The sequence below is a fragment of the Blennius ocellaris genome, assembly GCF_963422515.1.
Source record: "Blennius ocellaris genome assembly, chromosome: 1".
Taxonomy (NCBI): Eukaryota; Metazoa; Chordata; class Actinopteri; order Blenniiformes; family Blenniidae; genus Blennius; species Blennius ocellaris.
This window is the reverse complement of record NC_137650.1, coordinates 32,704,507-32,728,696: the sequence shown is the minus strand read 5'-3', so window position 1 is coordinate 32,728,696 and position 24,190 is coordinate 32,704,507. Positions and strand designations below refer to the sequence as shown.

Here is a 24,190-nt window from a genome sequence, read left to right as displayed (position 1 = left end):
TTTGTTTGTTATTTTCGAAGACGTCACAGATCAGAAAGCTGAGTTCTCGCGTGGTTTTCCCGCACCTCTCAGAAGCTATCGCGAGGTTTCCTCGGGTTCTCGCGGGATTCCCCTGCTCTATAAAAACCCCTCCGCCCGTCTCGACTTCCTTTTCACTTCTTCCCCTTTATCGGTGAAGGTGCAACAGTAATCGGTCGTCCCGAAGCCGGGTTCATCCGACACCCTCACCAACCAAGCTGAACTGAGCTCAACCTACACAGCGCCAACATGCCTCCCAAATTCGACCCCAACGAGGTTAAGATTGGTACGTTTTTAATAAGAGCAGCTGAGACCTGCTCAGAGCCAAGATGGAGGCCCCGCGCGGCGGTTTCCTTCCCGCCGTGCGGCCGCTGAACGGTGTTCGGGGGAGAAACATGGTAAAAACGGAACCCGAAACGCGTCGGAATAGGTTCACGGGAGTTTATTGCGTGTTAATATTTTTGATCCGGATCGTTATTTGTGCTTCGGCGTCGCTGTGAGCTTCCACGTGGGAGAAACCAGCGAGCTGCTAATGCTACCGTTAGCTTGGGAGGGTGATTACGCATGCGATTGATAAAGGTTCATCAAATCTGACACTTGGAATATTACGTGTGGTATTTAAAAAAAAAAAATATTCGTCACGAATCAACAATCTGGTGGTCTCAATGAGCCTCGAAGCTTTTGCACATTATTCTAAATGCATTGTCCGCGTTTTCATCATTTTTTTTACTTAATTTAATTAAACCACTGCCATCTAACGTGAAATGTTGACATAAATTATTGTAGCAAATGAGCTTGTTTATAAATTAGTCCACAGCAAATGATGATTGGCGCACATTTAATGCACGCATCAAATTTTTCAGATATTTTTGTTCAGACTGTTAAATGAAGTACAGAAACAAGCCCACAGTCTTCTGGGTTTTTTGCTTTTAACGATCTGAATGAGGCTTTAATGTCACAAATTTCTGGGGTCAACAGTGTGGATTGTTTCTAAAATATGAACAGGGGTTGGTTAGGTGCGGTTGAACATGTTAAAGTCGTCTTAAAGAAGCTTGGTTCTTGTTTCAGTGTACATGAGGTGCACAGGAGGAGAAGTTGGAGCCACCTCGGCTCTGGCCCCCAAGATCGGACCCCTGGGTCTGGTGAGTGTCGTCCGCCCGCCCGCCAAGTTCTTTATCCAGGGAGCCTCCCGCCACTACGCCCGTCCAGCCGGTGACTGGGTTGGAGTCCAGTGGAGGCTCAGAGTGACCCGGCTTTAGGAAACAGGGTGGTCCTCTCCGGTGGGCCGCTCTGTGCCGTAAAGTCCGGAACAAGCGCCCCCAGTCTGAAACGATCCTGGGGTCTTATTCCCCCCCCCGTTAACCCCGTCGTCTTCTCCTCTTTTCAGTCTCCCAAGAAAGTCGGTGACGACATCGCCAAGGCCACCGGAGACTGGAAGGGCCTGAGGATCACCGTAAAGCTGACCATCCAGAACAGGCAGGCCGCGGTACGTCCAGCAACGGCGCCGTCTGAGTGTCTTTGAGTTCAGGTTGAAAATTGACCCGGGGCCCTCAAACGGATGTTTTGACACTTTAGCCTGAACTCGTTTGACGCCCCTGGACTTGGCTCAGGTTCAAAAGTAGTACGAGACGTTCCTATGACAAACCTCTTATGATTCCTGGACGGAATTAGTTCCAGTTAAATATCAGTTTAAACCCCAATACACATCTTTAGAATACCAACATAATGCGTCGTCAAACCAGTGGCATTGTTTTTAAAAAAGTTGTGCTTTCAGTGGCTGAGCACTGTCATGTGAACGTACATCCAAAACACAACAGAGGTTTTGTTTTCGCTGTTGTGGCAGTATTGACAAACGAAATTATCTTAAGATAAGATGAGCCTTTATTGATCTCACAAAGGAGAAATTTACTTGTTACATTCTGCTCTTAAGGACACTCGAGTAGGAAAGACAAGAAATGTGCAAACAGTTGGATAAGAATAGAGGTATCTTATATACAATGACTATAAAGAACTCTATAGGGCCAAAAGTATTTACAATAAAAAGGACTAAAATAAAGAATAAGATAAAAATCACAAACTATAATTTCTAAGCAAAGTATACAGTAAGATGAAATACGAGGAAATTAAACTATGATGGGGGGGGGGGGGCAAAGTGTAGAATAAAAGTACATTAAACATACTATAGTTTAAAAAAAAGGCGATGACTGACGGATGTAACTGAATAAAAATGATCTTGTTGGTCCTTGTGTCCCTAAAGCGTGAACGTCTTGTTTTGACAGATCGAAGTGGTTCCGTCTGCGTCTGCTCTCATCATCAAAGCTCTGAAGGAACCTCCCCGTGACCGCAAGAAGGTCAAGAACAGTAAGTGACGGATTCACAACCCCGCAGAGTAACGGTGCTGGAACATGTTCTTTCCTTCATTGAGGATTTTTTATTTATTTATTTATCCCCCCCCTCTTCATTCCAGTCAAGCACAGCGGCAGCGTGACCTTTGACGAGATCTTGGGCGTGGCTCGTGTCATGAGGCCTCGCTCCATCGCCAGAGAACTCTCCGGTAAGACGCGCCGACTGCGCCGGGTTCGATTCCCGGGAGCCTCCCGCCACTACGCCCGTCCAGCCGGTGACTGGGTTGGAGTCCAGTGGAGGCTCAGAGCGACCCGGCTTTAGGAAACAGGGTGGTCCTCTCTGGTGGGCCGCTCTGTGCCGTAAAGTCCGGAACATTTAAACTTTGACTAGAATGTACTAGATCCATGTAAAGAACTTTGTCCTGGACACAAACCTTCTCTGGTGTTTTTTTTTTTTTTTTTATGTGGATCTTGTTTGTCTGCAGGAACCATCAAGGAGATCCTGGGAACCGCTCAGTCTGTGGGCTGCACCATCGACGGACGCCATCCCCATGATGTCATTGATGACATAAACAGCGGCAAAATCGAGTGTCCGTCTGATTAAACCAGTCGCCAAATAAAATGTGACTCAAACTTGAGCAGCTTGTCCTGGTTTTTTTTTTTTTAACTGCACATGTAGCAAACTGACCAGAAGTTAAGATTCTCCTCCAGATGTTAAAGATTCAGGGATTAAAGTTAAATTACTGGAATAGGTTTGACCATTTTTCTGTATATTTAACCATCATATTTAGACTAGAGGCTTACCGTTTAGATTTGAACTAAAAAATACATTTTGCAGTGTCTCCGCAGGAATATGAAAAAATGCATGGAATATGTCAAAAATACATAGGAACTTGTGTAACTGAGTGTTTCAAGTATATTTCCGTATTCAAGATGGCAGAGATGTGTGGTGATGGTAAAATAATGAGTTCTGTGGTCCATGCGGGACAATTTATTCTGCTCGTAAGGCTGCAGAACCTTCCAGAGGCCACAAAATGCAGAATTTGGCATTTTGGATGTCTGGTTTTTAAGTTGAAATCCAATTTTTGTAGAGTAGAGAGCTTTATTCCTCCCCAGGGGGAAACACAAACTTGCAACAGCTCAAGGTAAAAAGGTGCAGAACTTATAAAGTTAAGGAATTGAAATATGTAAAAATCTAAAGAGCAAAAAATGGAATATGTAAAAACAAAAACAATCCAGTAAAAAAGAAAAATCCTCTAAAAAAAAAAAAAAAAAAAAAGTAAATTGCCAGGATTGATATACACAGTGTAGATGGGTAAAATAGATGTACTCAGTGCAGGTGTAAACGGTACATGTAGGACATTTACAGTGCGTTGTTAAATATCCTAACAGCTGTTTGGATGAATGACTTCCGGTAGCGTTCTGTTTTGCACTGTAGCGTTTGTTATTAGGAGTTTTAAACATTTCAGGTCAGTTGAGGGCAAATTTCGTCTTGGGCGGTGAAAAAAGATTCAAATGTCTGTGGGGCGGAGCATGGTGGTGGAATTTTCACAAACATTATTTGGAATTTTGACCATGTGCTTGGTTTGGCAGATGTTTGACACCCCTGATCAGTCTTCCTGTTCACAACTTTGTCAGGTGCGCCTCAGATAAGCCCCGCCCACACGCCGAAGGCCTTGATGTTACCACTGACCCTGTTCCACCAGAGGACCACGTTCTTCCCAGTGCTTTGGTGCCCCCTGGTGGTGGATTCTGGCAGCTTCTCTCAGAACCAGCAAGGACTTTTGCAGCAGTTTGAGTTTCTAACATGGAATTTTAGGAACGTTGAGTGAAAACACAACCTTCATTGCGTTTAGCGGTCTGCACGTGTTTCAGTAGCTGGACAACGAAACGATGCGTTTCCACTGGAAACTCGATGTAAAACGGGTCTAAATTGCAAAACGAATGGACTCAAAAACTCTTTCTTCCCCGTTGCCATCAGACTTCTGAACAGCTTCTGACATGTTTACATTTAATTTGTACAATTGCACATAATGCACATCTCACTTTCTTACTAATACTTTGCACTGCTCTGTTATTTTATTCTATTTTTTTTATGTGTATATACTTATTTATGTATGTCGGCACCAGGGTAGACGGCAAAGTAAGAATTTCATTCACCGTGAAACCTGGCTTTTACTGGTGATATGACAATAAAACACCTTGAACCTTGAAATGACCCCGTCGGTGGTCGTAATGTTATGGCTGATCAGTGTATCCTGAACGTGTTCTTCATGACAGACCTGCAGGAAACCCGTCAAAAGATGAGACGAGACGGACTCAACCTCTGTTTTATACAAAATATTTATTGAAAACTTCCACATCTACAAAAAGTACAAATTGTTGAAAAAGTGAAGGAGGAAAAAAAAACAACAGATGAGTGAACGTGAGCGAGAAGTCTGGAAGAAGCACCAAATGTTCACGTCGGCTCTCTGGAATTCAAACTTTTGTTCAGTTTTGCGGGAACTTGTATTTAAAAAAAAAAAAAAGAAAGTGGTTTCACATCTGTACGCTGGAAAATGTTGCTGCAAACATTCTCTTGTCTTATCAATTTATTTCTCGGATTTGTAGTTTTACTCCCTTTTTAAACAGTGAAAAATGTGACGAGGCGCCAAACAAGGGACGGAAAGTCTGAAATCCTAAATCTCCTGATTGTGAGTTCAGCAGAATCGGGCCGAGCGGAACGCCTCCGCCGGGGTCACATGGCGGCTTTTTGTGCTGGAAGACCTTCAACCTGCCCTCCCACCTCAGTTGTCCACCTCCTCCTCCTCATCCTCCTCCTCCTCCTCGGCTGCCTCGGCCTCCGGCTCCTCCTCCATGCGCTCCTCCTCCTCCTCGTCCTCCTCCTCCTCGCGGCTCTTGTCCTGCTCGGAGTCGGCCTTCTTCTCCTTGTCTTTGCGTCGCTGCTCGGAGACTTCCTTCTTCCCTTTCTGGCCCTTTTTGTAAACTGCGAAAGCAACAGGACAGTACACTATTACTATTGGTCAGTGACGCTGTCGCCGTGGCGACGGTCACACAACTGTTTTTTTGCATTTTCGTTTCAGAAAAGTTTCATATTTACATGCCAAAGTTCTGTAAACATATTACTTCACGTTAGGCCACGAGTTGACGCGGTTGTTTGTTTTTGCAATGAAAACCACACACACACATGCACACATACTCACACACATACTCACACACATACTCACACACACACACACACACACACACACACACACACACACACACACACACACACACACACACACACACACACACACACACACACACACACACACACACACACACACACACACTATAAACGTTAACAATGGGAGTAGACGGACAGACGAGCAAGTCGGGATTGTTGTTGCGGTCTGTCAAAATAAAACTCCCAGGAGAATATGACACTCTGGAGGTAAACGTTGTTCTTATTGTGCCTCTACTGAGCATGTGCAGAACAACTATTTACTTCAGCCATAGTGTGGGTGTAGAAGCCCCCCCCCCCCTCCCCCCGTTTCCATGGAGATGGAGTATTGTTTTCACCCTGTTATGTTGCTGACTTCGTATTATTAAGAAGTAATTCTCATTTTCTGTTCCAATCTACACGTTGTTAAAAATAAAATTTAGAAAAAATCTTAAATAAAAGAACAATAATATTTAAAAAAAAGTGTAAGTTTAGTGGAAAAACGTCTGATTTGCTCATGAAGGTTGAAAACTCAGGCTGCAAACAAGAGCAGAACTTTCAAAGTAAGTTTGATTGTTTTTCTTGTTTATAAATAAGACTTCACGGGAGAATAATACAACTCAGTATTTGTTTTGAACATGACACCATGATCCAGTAACATTTTCCAAATATTCATGAGAATTTTGACAATTTGAAGGTGAAAAATTTGTGTTCATTAGGTTTCTTGATAGTGCATCCATATACAAGTGTTTAATTTGATCAAATCTGTATTACAAGTATTACAATGACTGCGCTGACACATTTACAGACCTGATAAAGTGACAAATCTAATAGTTTTTTCTTTCTCGTGATTTCTTCTCCTTCGGGACGACCAGACTGTGAGATCTCTTGCTTTCCTCACCTTCCAAAGCTTCCCTGAGAGGCTCCAGGAAGCGCTCGAACTCCATCTCCTCCATCGCCGCCAGCACGTCTCCGGCGTTCAGCGTCTTCCTCTTCGCCTTCATGGCGAAGTTGTTGGCGCTGCAGACAGAAATACAGCGTTTGAGCGGACACGCCGGCGGGGCATGGCGGCCACATGCCCGGCCTGAAAGGGCGAGTGGCTGCACTCACCAGGACGTGGCGTAGAGCACGAAGACGCTGGCGGCCTGGGAGATGGCCCTGCGAGCCTCTTTGGACACGTTCACCCCGTCTGGAAGCTGTTGGGAGACAAACGGTGGAGGGGGGGGGGTCAGGACTGAACTGCAGCAGATACACAACGCAGAGCGGCTGAGGTCTGGTACATTTCGCTCAGGATCTCTACCAAGAATCTGCACCGGGAATAATGCGTGAATGATTTGAAGTTGATTTGAAGACGACAAGAGTCTCCTCTGATTCAAGTTCTACGGAAATATCTTCTCTATTGGAAATCTAAAACGCACTCAAATAGAATAGAAACGGCTAGTTATTTAGCAATAAGATTGTAATTAGTATGTAATGTAAGATGGTGGAAAGAACCAACCATTCATCTTTATAGGACTTATACAGGTCTAATGTTTTGTGGAGATTTAACTGTGATGTACAAACGAATGCCGAAGGCAAACTGTTGATCATGTGGATAATTTTTTTGAACCATGAAAATGCCAATTAAAAAAAAGAATTGAAAAATTAAAGAATAGAAACTTTAATCCGTTTCCATAGTAACGCCTGCCTTCAGGTAGGCCGCCATGTCTTTCCCAAGTGACCGTCAGAAGCTTTAAAAAAAAAAAAAAAACGCATTAAAATACAGTTTGCGGTTTCGAGGACAGAAAACACGTCGGTTTGATGGTTAGCAGACTTTCTGTGGACACCGGAGCATCTCTCGGTGTGTTTTTAAAACGGCCCTCCGGAGCTTTGTGGCCGCTCGCAGCGGGATGACACGCAGCGGCTTCGCGCGTGCACCGTGTCGTGTGCCCGCTCGTGGAGACCCGGGGCTCCGCTCGCTCGCTCGCTCGGACTCACCGCCTCCTTGATGATGCGGGTGATCACCGCGTTGGGAAGGTTGAGGTCTTCCGGCCTTTCCGCCATCTCCCTCCCGGTGTGAAGCCGGTGGTTGTCCCGCCGCCGGCCCCCTCTGGAGGTTAGCTCAGTGCTAAGCTAACCGATTAGCGGCGGTTAGCTGGGAGCTACGGGGAGCGGCTAACAGAATTTGGCGTCCAATAACCGGCCTTTCTCCGCGGCGCTGCCTTCGAAAGCGCGCACGTTCCGACGGCGAACCTTCTCGGTGTCCGTTAACGGAGTAACTTTGGTTCGGCGAAACTTCCGAGTCGCGGTGACGCGGCCCGCGTGCACACCGGAGCCGGTTTGTTTTGGGACGTTTCCCGCGAACCTTCCAACCAGCACCACGAGCCGCGACACGTCACAGCCAGCCGCTACACGTCACGACCGCACGTACGTCACAGTGACGCAGGTAGATCGTGTTCAGCAAAAAAACGACAAAAGGCTTTCCTAAAAAAAAAAGAAAAGAAATTGCATTAAAAAAAAAAAGAATTCTGTTAACTCTCATTGACATGGCAATAGAGTTGACGCATTTTCAAAAGTTGTGTTTGTCTCTTTTAAATAGTCAGAATCAGAGCATTTTCTAAAATTTCTACCCTGGGAGTCAGTTTACAAAAGTTGCTTTATCAGTGGCCCACCGTTGTTTTGTTTTGTTTTTTTGTTGTTGTTGTCATTTGATAGCGTCTTGTGTAAAATGGGTCTTAGGTGTCCCTCATCATCTTCTGTACTTTTGAAATCAATCTACAAAAAGTTGTGTCTGTCTTTGAAGTACACAATCTTTAGTTTACATTCAAATATATTAGCTCTACACCAAATTTAGACTTTGACTTCTTCTCTTTAATGAATAGGTTTTTAACTGGCACAAATTTTTTATTTCATGCCAGTGCGTAATCATGGGTGTCTGAAAAAAAAGTGCATCAGTGCCAACTGGCCTTGGTCGTATGTCTTGGAAGATGTTTTGCCCATAATCCAAGTCGACATGAAGTGGACAAATGACATATACATATTTCTTAATCCCATGTTAAAGAGCCACACCCTGGGCGCGACAGTCCATCAACTTTACAACTGGTGTTAATCAGCGTTTCAAGTGATCCAATCACGTGTGTTGAGTGTAAACAAAACTGGCTTTCACTCAAACCTCGGTTGTGGAAACACTGGAGGTCCGCGGCGAGCCGTCAATTCCCCGCGATAGGAAGCAGTGCTCCCCTGCGAGCTCACCGCTAACTCCGCTCCGGAGCTTGCAGCTAATAGCTGTACAGGTTTTTTTTCTCTTAAAAGTTTTTACGTCTGCATTATTCCATTTATCTCTGTTTTATTTTTTAATTATCTTTGCACCTTCTACTGTTTTATTGCACTGTTTCTCACAAGAGCTGCTATTTTTTTTATTTGATTTACAGGCAAGTTAGCATCGCTATGAGCTAACATGCTAGCGATGCTTATTGGGTTCCTCAAAGAAAGCTTGTGTTTCTCTCAAGGTTCGCAAATGTCTTTTTTTGTGTGTCTTTGTGATTATATTCAGCTTCTTTTGTCAATTTTGTTTGTGTCTTTGTAGTAGTTTTATGTGATTTTATGTGCTTTTGTGCATGTTTGGGATCTTTAAAGTTTTTCTTCTAGAGTTTTTTTTTCCGCGTCTTTGTTGGAACTTGGGCAGGAGATCTGTCCTCTGACCATAAAAGCCGATATCGAATCCAGGAGTGATGAATCTTCTTATCGGGCGGTTAGAAAGCGAAGCTGGATCTTGTCGGGTGACAAACATTTGAACAAAACAAAACCTGCAGATCCAGACTGATCGGAGTAATTCTGATGTGGGTGAAAAGCTAAAGGTGTGTTTTTCCACACACATTCCAGTTCTCCTTCAGTTCTATATGGATTCTTTGGCAGTTTTCTCATATTATGCTTTGGGTTGTTTTTTTGGGGGGGTGGGAGTTCTTAGTTCTGACAGTTCCCCTGTGGTAATCCTCTAATTCCAGAGGTCATCTTCAAGTTCTTCCACAGTGGTTCAGCCACAGTTCTGTTGTGGTTCTTCTGTACCTCTTCTCTGATAGTCCTATATTCTTTTATTATTTTCCCTCGGTAGTTGTATGCTGGTTCTGCTCTGGCTCTCCTGAAGCTCACCTATGATGTGGGACTCCTGGGACTGTACTTCTCCTGAGGTTCAGTATCGGCTCAGCCAACCAGATTTTTCAGTTCATTGTTGGTTCTAATGTCAGTCTCAGGTTCTCTGGTCTTGTATGATTTGGTCTGCAGATTTTAATTGTGGTATTCTCTGGTTTTACTCCAAGTCTCCCGTGGTTCTCTGGAGTCGTGTCACTTTACTTGGATTCTCTTGTCTTTTTTTGTATGGTTCTCTTCTGGTTCTCCTGTCACTCCTCTGTGGTGGTTCTCTGGTTCACTCATGGTGCTCCATTTGTTCTCTTCCAGTTATCATTTAATAGTCCACCTATCCTTTTTTTCTGTAGTTCTACTTGGGCTTTCATGTGTTTTTATAGGATCGTCTGTAGTTTTATATTGATTCTACCTTGGTTATGATGGCTGGTTCTCCAGCGGCTTGTGTGGTTCTACCCATGGTTCCCCTATATGGTCCCATCATCGATCCTCGTATGGTTCCACCTGTGGTCCCTTCTGTCATTCCGCCCATGGTTGCCCCCTGGTTCCACCCATGGTTCCCCCTGTGGTTCCACCTAAGATTCTATATGTAGTTCCTTCTGTGGTTCCACTCATGGTCCCAATGGTGGTTACACCTGTGGTTCTTCCTATAGTTCCACCTATGGTTCCACCAACTGTTTCTTGTGTGGTTCTACATATGGTTCCCCTATATGATCCCATCATCGATCCTCGTATGGCTCCACCTGTGGTCCCTTCTGTCATTCCGCCCATGGTTGCTCCCTGGTTCCACCCATGGTTCCCCCTGTGGTTCCTGTTAAAGGGCACCAGCTCTGTCTGATGGATTCTGTAGGAAGCGTAAAGAGGTTTGTTTATGCAGCACTACTTTTGTATACATCCGACAATCGCAATCCGTCAACCCACAGCGACACGTTCGACACTTTTATCCGTAACGGCTCCGAAAAGTATTCGGCGCGGTTCAGCTTTGTGGCGTTTCTCGGGTTTTTGGAGGCGCTGCTGCTCACCGATGCCCTGGCGGAGGGCAGCGGCGGCGCGTCGGTGGGACTACTTTCTGTCGGAAGGCCGTGCTGCGCCTTTCTCTCCCTCTGCCCTGTGCTGGGCCGCCATCTTGAATTTTAATGTTAATTTCTTTAAAAAATGAGTTAGCGGTGATAATTCCGCCCCGGGTTCGCAGCCAGCCGTGGATGTAGTGTGGCGGAGCGGCGTGTCGCGGTGTGTCGGCGTCCCCCCCCCCTCCCCCGGTGAGTGCGGCGGGGCTTGTGTGTTTGTTGTGTCGCTGTTGTCGGGACATTTAACCGTCACTCGGCTCAGACGCTGCTGTCTGTTAGCGGTTAGCCGTCAGCTCCCACACAGCGCTCCCCACCGGGGCCGCTCTGCGCCCCGGCTGCCCTCCCCCGGCTCAACCCCCCATGCGGAATCTGTTCCACCGGGTAACTCGCTCGAAACCTCTCCGCCGGGAACCGGCCGCAGTTAGCCGGCGGAGCTAACCGGGAGGGAGGGAGAGGGAGTGGAGGGGGGGGAAGAGATCCCGTCGAGCAGCCGAGGCTTAGGCGGTGTGTGTTGGCCTGCGCTAGCAGCTGTGTGCAGGTGGTCGGCGGGGCACGAGAGCAGCTCCAGCCGGCTGCTTTATTCTCACATCCGCACGCTTTAAAACCCCGCGGTGACGAGCGGGGGGCAGTTTGTGTCTGTTTGGGGGTGTTTACTGTCTGTCAGGCGGTGCACTGAGTTAGCATGCTGCTACTGGACTCAACTTTGATGCTAATCACACACACACACACACACACACACACACGGAGCTGATGCTTCGTGCTGGAAAGTCGCGGAGACGCGTTTAAAACGTGTGTGTGTTGGTGGGTCTGACTGTACGGTACAGCAGAGGATGTGGGAGCTGGTGTCGGTAAATAGTCACGTTAGGTGTGGGTGTATGTGTGTGTGTCGGATTTGTATGGGTGTTCCTACTGCTTTGTTTTGTGTGTGTGTGTGTGTGTGTGTGTGTGTGTGTGTGTGTGTGTGTGTGTGTGTGTGTGTGTGTGTGTGTGTGTGTGTGTGTGGCTGCAGGCTCGGCTCGGACGACTCCCTCTCTGCCGCTGAAGTCAGACTCTGCTTGGTGGACTCGCAGTGAGACGGTTGTGGGTTCAAATCCTGTCCGGGTCTTGTGCTTTCCGGTTGTGTGTGTGTGTGTGTGTGTGTGTGTGTGTGTGTGTGTGTGTGTGTGTGTGTGTGTGTGTGTGTGTGTGTGTGTGTGTGTGTGTGTGTGTGTGGGTGTGTGTGTGGGTGTGGGTGTGGGTGGGGGTGGGTGGGTGTGGTGTTCCTATCGCAGTCCAAAAACATGCATGCGAGATGTATGAGTGACCCCAAATCGCCCCCCTTGGTGTGGATGTGAGTTTGTGTGTTTGTCCTGTGATTGACTGGATTGTTCTGAAGTACTCAAACTCGTCTTAAACGAACCCTCAGCCAACAGGTAAACAATGTTTTTCTGCGCTCTAATCAAGAGTCTGACTTTAGTGCAGTACAGGCTCGTTCGCTCCGTGTGTGTGTGTTGTGTGTGTCAGTACTCAGGGTTACCAGTAAGTGGCGCTGCAGGATGGATTCACACTGAGTGCAGGTGTAAACACCACCTGTCACCACTGATGCTGCTGAGACACACACGCTCCCTGAGTATTCTGAGCAAAAGTCCTCATTTTATCACTTCATTGAAATATAACATTTTCCATTAGGATGTCAGGAGTGTTGAACTCTTTATTGAAAATACCTGCTGACTTTTTTTTAACAATGGCAATTAAAAAAATTTTTTTAAGGGCTTGACCCGCAGCACTGTACGCACAAAACTAGTGCAGATCTGTAAACAATAAAAAAACATAGTCAGATTCAGTGTTCTTTTTAAAGTAATATAAAGCAAAGTCAGGGATTTTGGTTTGTTTCCATCACTTTGGATAGTTGATGGCATACTTCAGTGAACTTTATGCTGCATACAGTTTATACTTTATACAGTTTACAGCTGTCAGCAGTAACTGTATAAAACTGTGTGCATGTGTGTTTATGGATACAAAGCTTGGATTGTAGCTCTTCTTTTCGTGCCACTATTATAAAGTAATCTGTTACTGTAATGTAATGACTCTTGCTGGTAACTTGCTTGTAACTGATTACTTATAAAATCACAATTGTGGACAGTTTCAGTCACTTTGATGGAAACATCTTTAATTAGCAGTAAACTTCACTTTCTCATAGCTGTCTCTGTGTTGGTGGTTTATCACAGCTGTTTCATATTACGGAGCATCTTCCTCCTCTAGCATCCAGATTATAGAGCATCTTCCTCCTCTAACATCCAGATTATAGAGCATCTTCCTCCTCTAACATCCAGATTATAGAGCATCTTCCTCCACTACCATCTAGATTATAGAGAATCTTCCTCCTCTAACATCCAGATTATAGAGCATCTTCCTCCCTCTAACATCCAGATTATAGAGCATCTTCCTCCCTCTAACATCCAGATTATAGAGCATCTGCCTCCACTAACATCCAGACTATAGAGCATCTTCCCCCATGAGCATCTAGATTGCAGAGCATCTTCCTCCCTTTAACATCCAGATTATAGAGCATCTTCCTCTAACATCTAGATTATAGAGCATCTTTTTCCTCCAACATCCAGATTATAGAGCATCTGCCTCCTCCATCAAGATTATTGTTGTTTATCACTATTTGTTGACATTTTAGCACTTTGACCATTTCAATCTACAATTAATGTCACAGATTACATTATCATTAAGGTAAATTAGAAGTCTTTAGTCGCAATCCAATTTTTTAAAGTCATATCCACACCAGGCAAAACGATCTTTATTCTCCCCGGGGTTCTCAGAAATAAGTCCTTCCACACGTCACTGTGAACACGGCTCAACACGAGGCTTCTGGGCATGTAGTGCACATGCCAGGCCTTTAGGGGTGCTGTGACTCTCCAAACATACCAAAAATGCAGAAGAAGACACAGAGCACATAGATATTGAGAAGTAGATCCTGCTCATAAACGTCTACACGACTCTTGAGTGATCCTCGTGCTGCTAGCATCAGTAGCTTCTGCAGCGCCACCGAAGCTTGATTGTCGTGGTTAATTGATGACCTTGTGGGGGGGTGAGAGGGGTTTATTACATCATCTATTTTCCACAGTTGATCGTCTTTGCCATCCAGACCTTGGGGTGTGAATGGCACACACCAAGGTTTTAGGGTTTCCTGACTCTCTGACCCGTGTTCAAAAAAAAAAATGTTTTCGTGCTTCTGAAACATGCCTCGTGTGGATGATTGGCCAAAACGGCTTGTTTACATGAACCGGCATTCTCATATTTACAACCCCTTCGTCTGCTGGAGTTGTAGGCCCGTTCCTCCCTGCAGGACTCTGGAGGTTAGCATTTAGCATTGCCTGTGCAGTGGAACTTCAGGCCTCTTGAAAACCTTCCTGAATCATTTTTAGTGTCAATAAGTGACCCGAAGCAGAGGTTTGAGCTGTGGTATCTTCTCAGACAGGAAGTGATCACGGCCTCTCAGGGGAAATGATGTCACCGTAGCCTCAGCAAGGGCTAGCTTGGTTAACTATTTGAATACTTGAGTCACGTGGTGGTGCGTTGTATTTTTCCGACAGTCGACATGCTACATGGTTTTATTTTCAATTTGAAAAATACCAATGCACTGACTTAACCAAATTCCGAATGTTAATTTTCCCCATGAGACGGTCCGTTAGATCTTTGCTGCCAGCGACACTCTGTATGATCTTCGGGCCATCCCAGCCGAAAGATAATCCTGAGAGCATTGTGACGATATCTCAAAGCGATGGTCCTTCGTCGCACCGTGAGACCAGTTCAGGGACGGGTGTTGTCATGGGCTTGTAACCAAAGACGATGTGCAATAAAATTCTTCGTGTCATAAACGTGGGGGTGATGGTGACTCATGCTACGACCTATCTAACCAATAGAAATACAGTATGAAATGATGTACTAGTCAAGGCGACCCTGGCCTTGAACCCATATAGATGTTTTACAGCTAAAATCACAAAACGTGTCAAAAAAGGTATGTGGGCTGTGAACAAAGCTTTTTGGGGATATTTCTCTTCCGACATAAAAACCACCAGGGTGAGGGTTACGCGCATGATTAGCTTGTTTCGTTTTCGTGAATGGGGGAACACCCCGATGATGTTGATCTTGTGCACTCCAGTTAAACTCGTGTACATCGTAGGTTGCAGTTCAGCTTGTGTTTTCATCGTACAATCTGCGCTCAACAAACTTCCTGCGGTGCCAAAAGTTTATTAGATTCATGTCGGTGTTGGTTGGCCGTAAACTTATGAGATTGTTAAAATTGGAGAGTGTATAGTGGGAATAAGAAGCTGAAAAGATGATGAGATATTTACTTGACACAGTCAGTAAGTGCCGGCTATATCCGTCCCTCAGTTTGACGTTCAAATCATTTCCATTATCCTGGAGCTGTCTGTTTGCCGTGTTGGTGCGACGTGTCTGAAATAAATTCAGTTTGATTGAGGGGCATTTCAGTTCGTTCTGTTGTCACGTCTGAGGAGCTGCAAATGAGAGACCTTTTGATATTTACATCTCAAAGGCTTTTCGTCCAACTTTATGTTTACAATTATAGCTTCAAGTTGTTCCTGCCGGCTTCACACCGTCTCTATTAGGGCTGATATCTCCTACTGCAGCGGCCGTACATAGAGCAGAGCTCAGTTCTGGATCGAGGTTGTTTGTGCAGGGAAGTATTTCACCCTCATAATTCTAGGAGGCGTAGAAGGATCGGTAGAAACTACAGGAAACTTGACGACAGTGTTTAGTTTCCTCATAATGAGCAGAGATCCCTCGCGACTGTAAATCTTAGCTTCAAGTGAAGCAAGCGGACTGTAGCGGCGAGCCACAAGCTAGCATCCGGTGCCGTGTCGTCCACATTATCGGAGGTGTTCAAGGCTACAAATAGCCTGTGCTTATGTGGTCTGTGCTCATCTGCAGGTTCCACCTTCAGACCCCCGTCTTCCCCCCTCGAGAGCGTTTCTTCACCTAGGAGACTAAATGCACCTGGTCCAGGGGGATTGTGGGTATGAAGTGGCTGGGCGAATCCAAGAACATGGTGTTAAATGGCAGACGACACGGAAACAAGCTGCCTGGCGAGCAGCCGGTGAGCCAGAGCCAGACCCGCTCCCAGCAGCCTCAGCGTGCGTCGCTGCGCCACAGCAAGAGCCACCCCAGGACCCGGAGATGTAGCCGCAGTGAGTGCTGGTCCAGTCACGGCAGGGCGCCGCCGTGGGGCCTCAGCCCGAGCGCGCTAACGTTGGCGTCGCGTGTGTTTCCAGGGTTCAGCGCAGCCACCCTGGAGGCCGAGCGGAGATACGTACCGTCGTCGGGGATGACCGCCAAGGAGCTGTGTGAGAACGACGACCTGACCACCAGCCTCATCCTGGACCCCTACCTGGGCTTCCAGACCCACAAGATGAACACCAGGTGAGCAGCGACTTTATTTGTACAACCCTGGTCACAACCTCATCGACCCAGCAGCGTACATACAGGTCGGATCAGTTAAGTGTTCTTTGAGATGGTGATCAAAGCGTCGGCAGCAGTAACATGGACTGTCTGATCAGACTGACTGCGACTGATTTGAAATGACAGTGTGGTGAGGAGATGCGTTCTCTGTTTGTGGTCCAGCACAGTACAAATATAGATGAACTCAAAATTTAAATTAAATCCACAGCAATTAACTCAAAAGTCATTATCAGGTCTAACATTTCGGGTAGTTCCCCTTTGATTTCCAAGGTACTCCATCACCTTGCTGAACTTTGCTGTAAAGAGGTCCTTTTGATCGTTAATAGCACATCTTAGTCCTACCAAAGAAATTTAGTCCGACATCAAAGACCACAAAGGATGTAGTGAAGGAGGTCCATCTCCTACCACTTTGCTCATCACAGCCTTTCGGCCAGACATGGGCAGAAAATGTAAAGTGTTCTTGTTTACTCTTCATGATTTGAATGACACGACGGTGACGTCAAGTGAAAACACAACATCTTTGTTGGGTTTTGGGAGTCTGTTTATACGACAGTGCTCAGAGACACTGAAAACAAAACCTTTTGAAAATGGCTCCCAAACCTTTCCAAAAGTGCTCAGGTTCAGTAAACGGGTGAAAACTAGACTTTCTGGAAACACTCGGAAACACAGCTGTGTCCTTGTCGGAAATGTTGCTAATGGTCATGTGCACCATGGCCATAGTAAACAGTTGCTTTGCACAACGTGTAAACGTGAAACTTTTCTGAAACGATGACGCAAAAGCAGTGCGTTTTAACTCGAAATGTTGTCGTGTAAACGAAACCTTAAGCATCTAAAAATATATATTTTTTTTTTTTTAAACTATCCGATTCTTCGGTCAGATTCCGACCAATTAAAGGCCGGCAGGAGGAGCTGAAGGACATCATCGAGCGCTTCAAGAAACACGACAACTTGGAGAAAGCTTTCCGAGCCCTTACGACGGGAGACTGGTCCCGAAACCTCTTCCTCCACAAGACCAAGGCTCAGGAGAAACTCTTCAAGCAGCATGTAAGCAAGCCGCCGCCCTCCTCTTCCCAGGCTTCACTCTGGCGTTCAGAGGAGTAACTCTGCCCCCCCGCCCCCCCGCACTCTGTTTCAGGTATTTGTGTACTTGCGGATGTTCGCCACGGACAGCGGCTTTGAGATCCTCCCCTGCAATCGGTATTCATCCGAGCAGAACGGAGCCAAAATCGTGGCGACGAAGGAATGGTGAGTTCAAACAAAGGAGAGGGTGACTGTGACACGGTGAGTGCTGCGGCAGGAACCCACCACCAGGGGGCAGCGTGCTGACGAGGACGTCTCTCCCGTTTGCAGGAAGAGGAACGACAAGATTGAGTATCTGGTGGGCTGCATCGCCGAGCTGTCGGAGAGTGAGGAGAACATGCTGCTGCGACACGGCGAGAATGACTTCAGCGTCATGTACTCCACCCGCAAGAACTGCGCACAGCTGTGGCTCGGCCCGGCCGCGTTCATCAACCACGGTACCAACACTCGCCACGACTCTGGTTCAACTCACTGTGGCTCTGGTGTGACTTGTCTTTACTCTGTGTGACTCGGTTTGACTTGGTGTGACTGGGTTTAACATCTGTGACTCGTTTAATTTGGTGGGACTCGGTTAAACGAGTCACAGATGTTTAACCCAGTCAAACCCAGACTCGGTTAAACGAGTCACAGATGTCAAACCCAGACTCGGTTTAACATCTGTGACTCGTTTAACTTGGTGGGACTCGGTTTAACACCTGTGACTCGTTTAACTTGGTGGGACTCGGTTTAACATCTGTGACTCATTTAACTTGGTGTGACTGGGTTTAACATTGTGACTCGTTTAACTTGGTGGAAGTCGGTTTGACTCTGTGACTCGTTTAACTTGGTGGGACCCAGCTTTACTCAACATGACTGGCTTTAACTTGGTATGACTCGCCGTGCCTCTGGATCGACTTGTCGTCACTCTCGTGTAACTCGCCGTGACTCAATGAGACTCTGGCTTTAACTCGGTGGTACTCATAATGATTGGCCTAACTTGATTTAACTCGCTGTGCCTCTGGCTTTACTTGCTGTGATTCGACGTGACTTGCCGCCACTGTTTTCTAACCACGTGCCGTGTTCTCTTCCAGACTGCCGGCCGAACTGCAAGGTAGGAACTGTTTAATGTTCGATTCTCGCTGTTTCCTGGACTTTGTGCTCGGAAGTAACCAACCTGTTCTCGAATGTCCAGTTCGTCTCGACCGGACGGGACACGGCCTGCGTCAAGGTGCTGAGGGACATCGAGCCGGGAGAGGAGATCTCCTGTTACTATGGAGACGGCTTCTTCGGGGAAAGCAATGAGTTTTGTGAATGCTACACGTGTGAAAGGTCTGTAGCAGAAAAACCCTAGACCGCGACGTTACTAATATTTCTATAATTGATTTGTTCCGTCGTTGAAGATCTGAGATCAAGACGATCAATCGAACTGCAATAACTGGGTTCTCTGTGTGGTTCAGACGGGGAACCGGAGCCTTCAAGTCCAAAGCTGGGCTCCCGGTGGAAGTGCCGGTGATCAACAGCAAGTACGGTTTGCGGGAGACGGACAAGCGTCTGAACAGGCTGAAGAAGCTCGGAGAGGGGAACCGCAGCTCGGACAGTCACTCTGTCGGCTCGCACACCGACGTCGACTCTCAGGAAATGCCAAAAACACATCAATGTAAGAGACTCTTCGTCTCGGTTTCCAACACAGGAAGTGAGGTTTTTTTTCCAGACGCGTTGGGTGCAGTTTGCTTTGGAGTCCAGCAGGGGGCGCTTTAAAGTCCTAGTGAAATGAGCTACCGCTAGCTGCTAGCCATGTGAGCTAGCGTCCCCCGCCGCCTGTGCTCCTTTTCTCCTCTCTCAGTCTCTTCCAGGCTCAATCTTTCGTCAAGGCTCATAAAACGCCGACTATAACTTCAAAATACTGTTAAAACTTGGATATTTAGGAGGGAAACAAGCCAATATAAACACAACAGATCGAGATCTGCACAACTCTTGACGTCACACTCACGAAGAAGGATTCCCCCGACTTCCTCGGCTGGAGATTCAAAATTCAAATAACTTTGTTATGCGACAACAGTGGTGGGGCAGAGTCGGAGAAACCTTATAAGTAGAACCCCAACTATTGTTTTTTTGCAAAGTAGTGTTTTACATTTCACTAGGACTTTAAGAATGCATTTAAAATTCTTGAAAATTGTTTTTTTTGTTTGTTTTGTTTTGTTTTTTTAAAGAGCAGGAAACTTGCCGTGTGTTTTGTCGTAACCCCGTGTCACTGTGTGTTCGTGTCGTCTCCCGCAGCTGCCAGGAAAAGAAGTTCGTCCTCGTCTTCGTCGTCTGGCCTGAAGTATAAAAACAGGACTCAAAGCCGACCGAGTGCGTCTCGAGCGCTTTCTACCTCATGTTCAAAACAAGGTCGCGTAAACAATAACAGGGTACCAAAGAGACTAAAATCCCAATCCAAGCCTTCACTAAGCAAAGTCCAGCTGCGGAGCCGCAGGAGGGGGGTGGAGCCTAAGGGCGCGCCGCCGCCCCCCCGAGGCGAGGCCTGCCAGCTGGCGCTCAGGGACTCCAAGGCGTCGCACTGTAAAGGCGTCGCCGTCAAAAAGGAGAAGGACGGCGCGCAGCCGCCGCGGGGCTGCGTCACTCGCCACGCCGCCAAGGAGAACGGGAGCGTGGTGCTGCCGCCGCCGGTGCTGGCGCCGCCGGGCGGCGAGGCCGCCGGCGGCTGCTCCACCTACAGGACTCGCAGGTCCACCAGGACCCTGCTCCAGGCCCAGGACCCGGCGGCCGGCGTCAAGCTGGAGCCGCGGGCGCTGGACGGCCTGAACCCCGTTCCCGGCGGCGTGGTCATCAAGACGGAGCCCGCCGACATGGACGAGTACCTCCGCCACAGCGCGGCGCTGGAGGCGCCGGCTTTGGACGCCGGCTACTCGCGGCGGTCGTCGCGGGCGCAGCGGAAGCGGCTGACGCGGCTCCGAGCCGAGCGGACAATCAAGCGCGAGGATCTGTACGGCGAGCCGTTCCTGCCGGCGGCGGCCCCCCCGCCGGCCGCCGCCGCCGCCGGCCTCTCGGACTGCAGCAACATGCTGCTGGGCTTCGCCGACCGGCACAGGGACTGCAACGGCCTCGCCAACGGCGGCAAGTCGCTGCGGCGGGACAAGGCGAAGAGCAGCTGCCGGTCGCAGGACAAGGCGAAGAAGAAGCGGCGCATCACGCGGTACGACGCCCAGCTCATCCTGGAGAACAACACGGGGATCCCCAAGCTGACGCTGCGGCGGCGGCGGGACAGCAGCGGCAGCAAGGCTAACGACCCCGGCGACCCGGTGGGCTCCTCCCACCTGTCGGCCGCCGCCGCCGCCACCGCCGTCGGCGTCAGCACCGCCTCCTCGTCCAGCAAGATCAGCATCAAGTTCAGCAAGGACCACGACAAGGACAAGGGCGGCTCCTACATCGCCAAGCTGAACAACGGCTTCGCGCCCGCCGTGCACACCGGCGCCACCAAGCTGAAGATCCAGCTGAAGAGGGAGGACGACACCCGCCGGCCGGCCAAGGCCGACCACCTGTCCCCCTACAACGGGGACGTGGCCCCCGGCCTGGAGGCGCGCAACGGGGGCCACCGGACCCAGAAGGCGCTGGCGGAGCCGTCCTCGGACGAAGAGGACGAGGAGGAGGAGGACGACGACGACGACGACGAGGATGAGGACGACGACGACGACGAGGACGACTACTTCGACAACGAGTTCGAGGACGATTTCATTCCACTTCCTCCGGCGAAGCGGCTGCGACTCATCGTGGGCAAAGACTCGATAGACATCGATATCTCCTCCAGGAGGAGAGAGGATCAGTCTCTGAGGCTCAACGCGTGAAGGCGGCCAGCTTTCCACCTGTAAATAATAATTAAAAAAAAGGAAAAAGAAAAAAAAAAATCATCGCGGATCAACTGTTGTGTTGATGTAAAAGAAGTAATTTTTAAAAAAAACGAGGGAAAACAATGCAGGCAGAACGTTACTAAGAGGGCGCCGTTCACCTCGAGCCAACGTCTGGTCTTCAGTTGGGCGAAGCGTCGGTCGGCGTGGCGCCGCTCAGGTCGGCTCAGATTCCAAGGTAGACGTCACGACTGTCCACCAGGTGGCAGCAGAGGCGTCAGGAACCGCTGGTGCAAAAAGTGGTTCTCCAGCAACCGGGTCGTCGGCGTCGGTCAGTTTCTCTTCACGCTGCTTTCAATCTGTTTTTTTTTTTGACACTTTCAATAGATAATGTTTACTAAAGACCTTTTGACATTTAAAAATTTTCACTGGAAATGTTTTTCCTCAGGATTTTCTGTTTAAATTGACTATTTTTGGCCTAAATCGGTAAAAAATAGAACAGAAAACTGAAGATTAGATTATATATTCTTCATTTCTCAGCGAGATTTAAAAATTCACAAATTTTTCTACACGAGTAGGAGAAAGTCCCGTGACTCACCGTCTCAGCGTTCTTAATTTTTTTCTCTATTTTAAAAACCAACTCAGTTCCTGACGCCCTCATATTGGCGGCTGAATGGAACTGCTTCTCTTTGTTTAATTCAGAGCATTAATGTACAGGTTTTGTCTTCATTCCCTCCAGTTTTCTGTTTCTTGTGGGGTTTTTTTATGTTTATTTGTGGGATGAAAGCTGGCCAGAGCGGCGTTCCGCAGACCACACCCAGCAGGGGGCGCCGCGTCCCAAGTGAAGATCCAGACGTGGTTGTAGCTGAACTCCTTTTATGTGAATGCACTTGTTCTATTCATAACGGACATGGATATTGTAGAAAGTGTACAGTATGGTGCAGTCACTCTGTCTCATAGGCAGGTTTTTTTTTTTGTTTTTGTTTTTTTAAACTTTTATTTTTGTTTGTAAGTTGCGAGGAGGTTCCGAGGCATTAGAACGTCACACAGGCGGGGGGGGGCGGTGCCATGTTGTTTCCTTTGCCGACCTGACGGGAGGGCCGGTCGCAGCTCTTCTCATGTAAATACCTGCTGCTGACCTGCGACACGTTAAAAAAAACAAAAAAAAAAGCACACCGGGTGGTCTTCTGGAAAAGGGGTGGGGGGGTGGGGGGGGGTCGGCGTGTAAACAGACGACGGGCTTCACCATCACCTCTTCTCAAAGTGATGGAAGTCGGTTCAAAGTGAAGTCGAATTAACAGCAAATTCTAGCACAACAAGCTTTTTTTACTCACTTTTTTATTTTATTTTTTTTTATATCAGGAAATGCAAAAATCGAACCAAAAACGGCACGTGATGTTCAATTTATCGTCAGATCATCCTCAAATATCTTTTTTTATTTTATTTGACTGATTATTACTTTTTTTTTTTTTTTTTTAATAAAGTCAGCTGCAAAAATAAAAAAAAAAACAACTGAAGATACGCAGGACGAAAATCTCAAAACAAACATTTTAAGACAAAAACCCACTCATTCATTCATTTATATAATAATCCCTTTATCTGGAGAATAATTCATTTATCCAAGCAATCATCCATTGAAATAATCCAGTTAGCAAGGGAATAATTGCTTTATCCAGGAAATCATCCTCTCGTAGCTATTTTGGGATCAATTCAGGATTTGAGAAACTTTTTTTTTTGTTTTTTTTAAATTTCTAAACATTTTAAGATCTAATCTTGACCGATCAATTCAGAAAATAATCCCCTGCGTCGGTAATAATAATGACATTTCTCAGGGCTCCAGGTGAGATCCCAGAGGAACCCCACATCCTCCAGCATTTTTCTGCTTTTAGTTCTACTGAAACCATTTTCAGACAAGTGCAAATGTTTTTTTGTTGATCAACAAATTAAAGTACTTTTTTTTTTCTGTAATTGACGTGGAAATATTTTCAGACAATCCAATTTCTTCAGATTTATGGCGGGACATGAATAACCATTTAAACATAAATGCACTTTTATGATGATAATCTGACGTATTTTCTCTTCTGTGGCCAAAATGATGCAACAAATAATATGGTTCTATATAAAGTACATTTTAAATTTTCAACCTGAGGCTTCTATAAACAACTCGGACGTAATTCTATTGTTATACCACTTTTTAACATGTTTAGCTCGCACAACTTTTTTTTTTTTCTTCACTTTTGACAGTTCATTCTATTCACTCACAAAATCACCTTTTAAATAAATTCAAGAATATTTAAAACTGCAGCAGGATTAGTAGAACTACGGCGATCAACAAACAACAAACGCTTGGAACACCGAATATCGAATTATTCTAATCATGAGTTCGTAATTATACCGAAACGAGTCGATGTCAATTTACGCAGAAAGTTATCGCGGCTAACGGGAACTCTTCAGTGGTCCCGGGTTCGATCCCTGAGGGACACCGGCACTCCAGGTGACGAGGCTGGCGGGAGTATCGGACGCGTCTGTTTACACGTTGCGGAAGGATCTGACGGCGGTAACATGGCACAACGCGTTGGTCTGAGGAGACATTATGCATTTCCTCCCCGGAGGCGGCGTACAGAACCGGCGGCTTCCTGCTCCTCCCCTTCCCCCGATCCTCATGTTACCCCCTCTCCCCCACCCACCCACCCAACCACCTCCTCCCCCGGATGAACTGGTCCTTGCTTCTCCCCAGGGAGCTTGGTCAATTTATCCAGGTGCCTTAAAAAAAAAAAAAAAAAAAAAAAAAAGAGACACGAAGACCAAAATCTGTCGGGGACTGGAAGCAGGAAGCCGCGGGGGGGGGTTTCCTTCTGTACGTCACTTCCTCTGAGGAGGGATCGGCCGAGACTGAACGTCTTCCTCTTCCTTTTTTTTTGTTTTGTTTTGTTTAGTTTTTTTTGTTTTTGTTTGTGTTGATGCCGTTCACATCACCAGCAGCCCCATCGGACGTCCCCATGCCACGCTGTAATCTCTTCCAGGTGTACCCGTCTGTGTGCTCTTTTGTCACCATTTCCAACA

General features: G+C 47.1%; 3 protein-coding genes across 5 annotated transcripts; 2 read left to right on the top strand and 1 right to left on the bottom strand.

Annotated features, from left to right (window-relative positions):
* The first annotated feature begins 161 nt into the window (after nucleotides 1-161).
* rpl12 (ribosomal protein L12) lies at nucleotides 162-3,001 on the top strand. 2 transcript variants are annotated; one of them, XM_080502274.1, is made up of 6 exons: nucleotides 162-304; nucleotides 1,087-1,160; nucleotides 1,406-1,504; nucleotides 2,298-2,379; nucleotides 2,486-2,572; nucleotides 2,849-3,001. In XM_080502274.1, the coding sequence occupies exons 1-6, from the start codon at nucleotides 268-270 to the stop codon at nucleotides 2,965-2,967; spliced, it is 498 nt and encodes a 165-aa protein (XP_080358400.1). In that variant the 5' UTR covers nucleotides 162-267; the 3' UTR covers nucleotides 2,968-3,001. The 2 variants fall into 2 exon arrangements, with proteins under 2 accessions (XP_080358400.1, XP_080358401.1); XM_080502275.1 differs by having other exon boundaries at nucleotides 275-416.
* A 1,715-nt stretch (nucleotides 3,002-4,716) lies between these two features.
* On the bottom strand, nucleotides 4,717-7,887 carry pole3 (polymerase (DNA directed), epsilon 3 (p17 subunit)). Its single transcript, XM_080496516.1, has 4 exons — nucleotides 7,546-7,887; nucleotides 6,679-6,764; nucleotides 6,470-6,588; nucleotides 4,717-5,349 (listed from the first exon to the last, which is right to left on the bottom strand). The coding sequence occupies exons 1-4, from the start codon at nucleotides 7,609-7,611 to the stop codon at nucleotides 5,150-5,152; spliced, it is 471 nt and encodes a 156-aa protein (XP_080352642.1). The 5' UTR covers nucleotides 7,612-7,887; the 3' UTR covers nucleotides 4,717-5,149.
* Nucleotides 7,888-10,892: 3,005 nt separating this feature from the next.
* kmt5b (lysine methyltransferase 5B) lies at nucleotides 10,893-22,299 on the top strand. Of its 2 annotated transcripts, XM_080501440.1 has the most exons (10): nucleotides 10,893-10,946; nucleotides 15,696-15,952; nucleotides 16,037-16,184; nucleotides 17,102-17,267; nucleotides 17,359-17,468; nucleotides 17,574-17,740; nucleotides 18,374-18,393; nucleotides 18,475-18,611; nucleotides 18,740-18,939; nucleotides 19,560-22,299. In XM_080501440.1, the coding sequence occupies exons 2-10, from the start codon at nucleotides 15,784-15,786 to the stop codon at nucleotides 21,125-21,127; spliced, it is 2,685 nt and encodes an 894-aa protein (XP_080357566.1). In that variant the 5' UTR covers nucleotides 10,893-10,946; nucleotides 15,696-15,783; the 3' UTR covers nucleotides 21,128-22,299. The 2 variants fall into 2 exon arrangements, with proteins under 2 accessions (XP_080357566.1, XP_080357565.1); XM_080501439.1 differs by having other exon boundaries at nucleotides 15,696-16,184.
* Nucleotides 22,300-24,190: the final 1,891 nt, after the last annotated feature.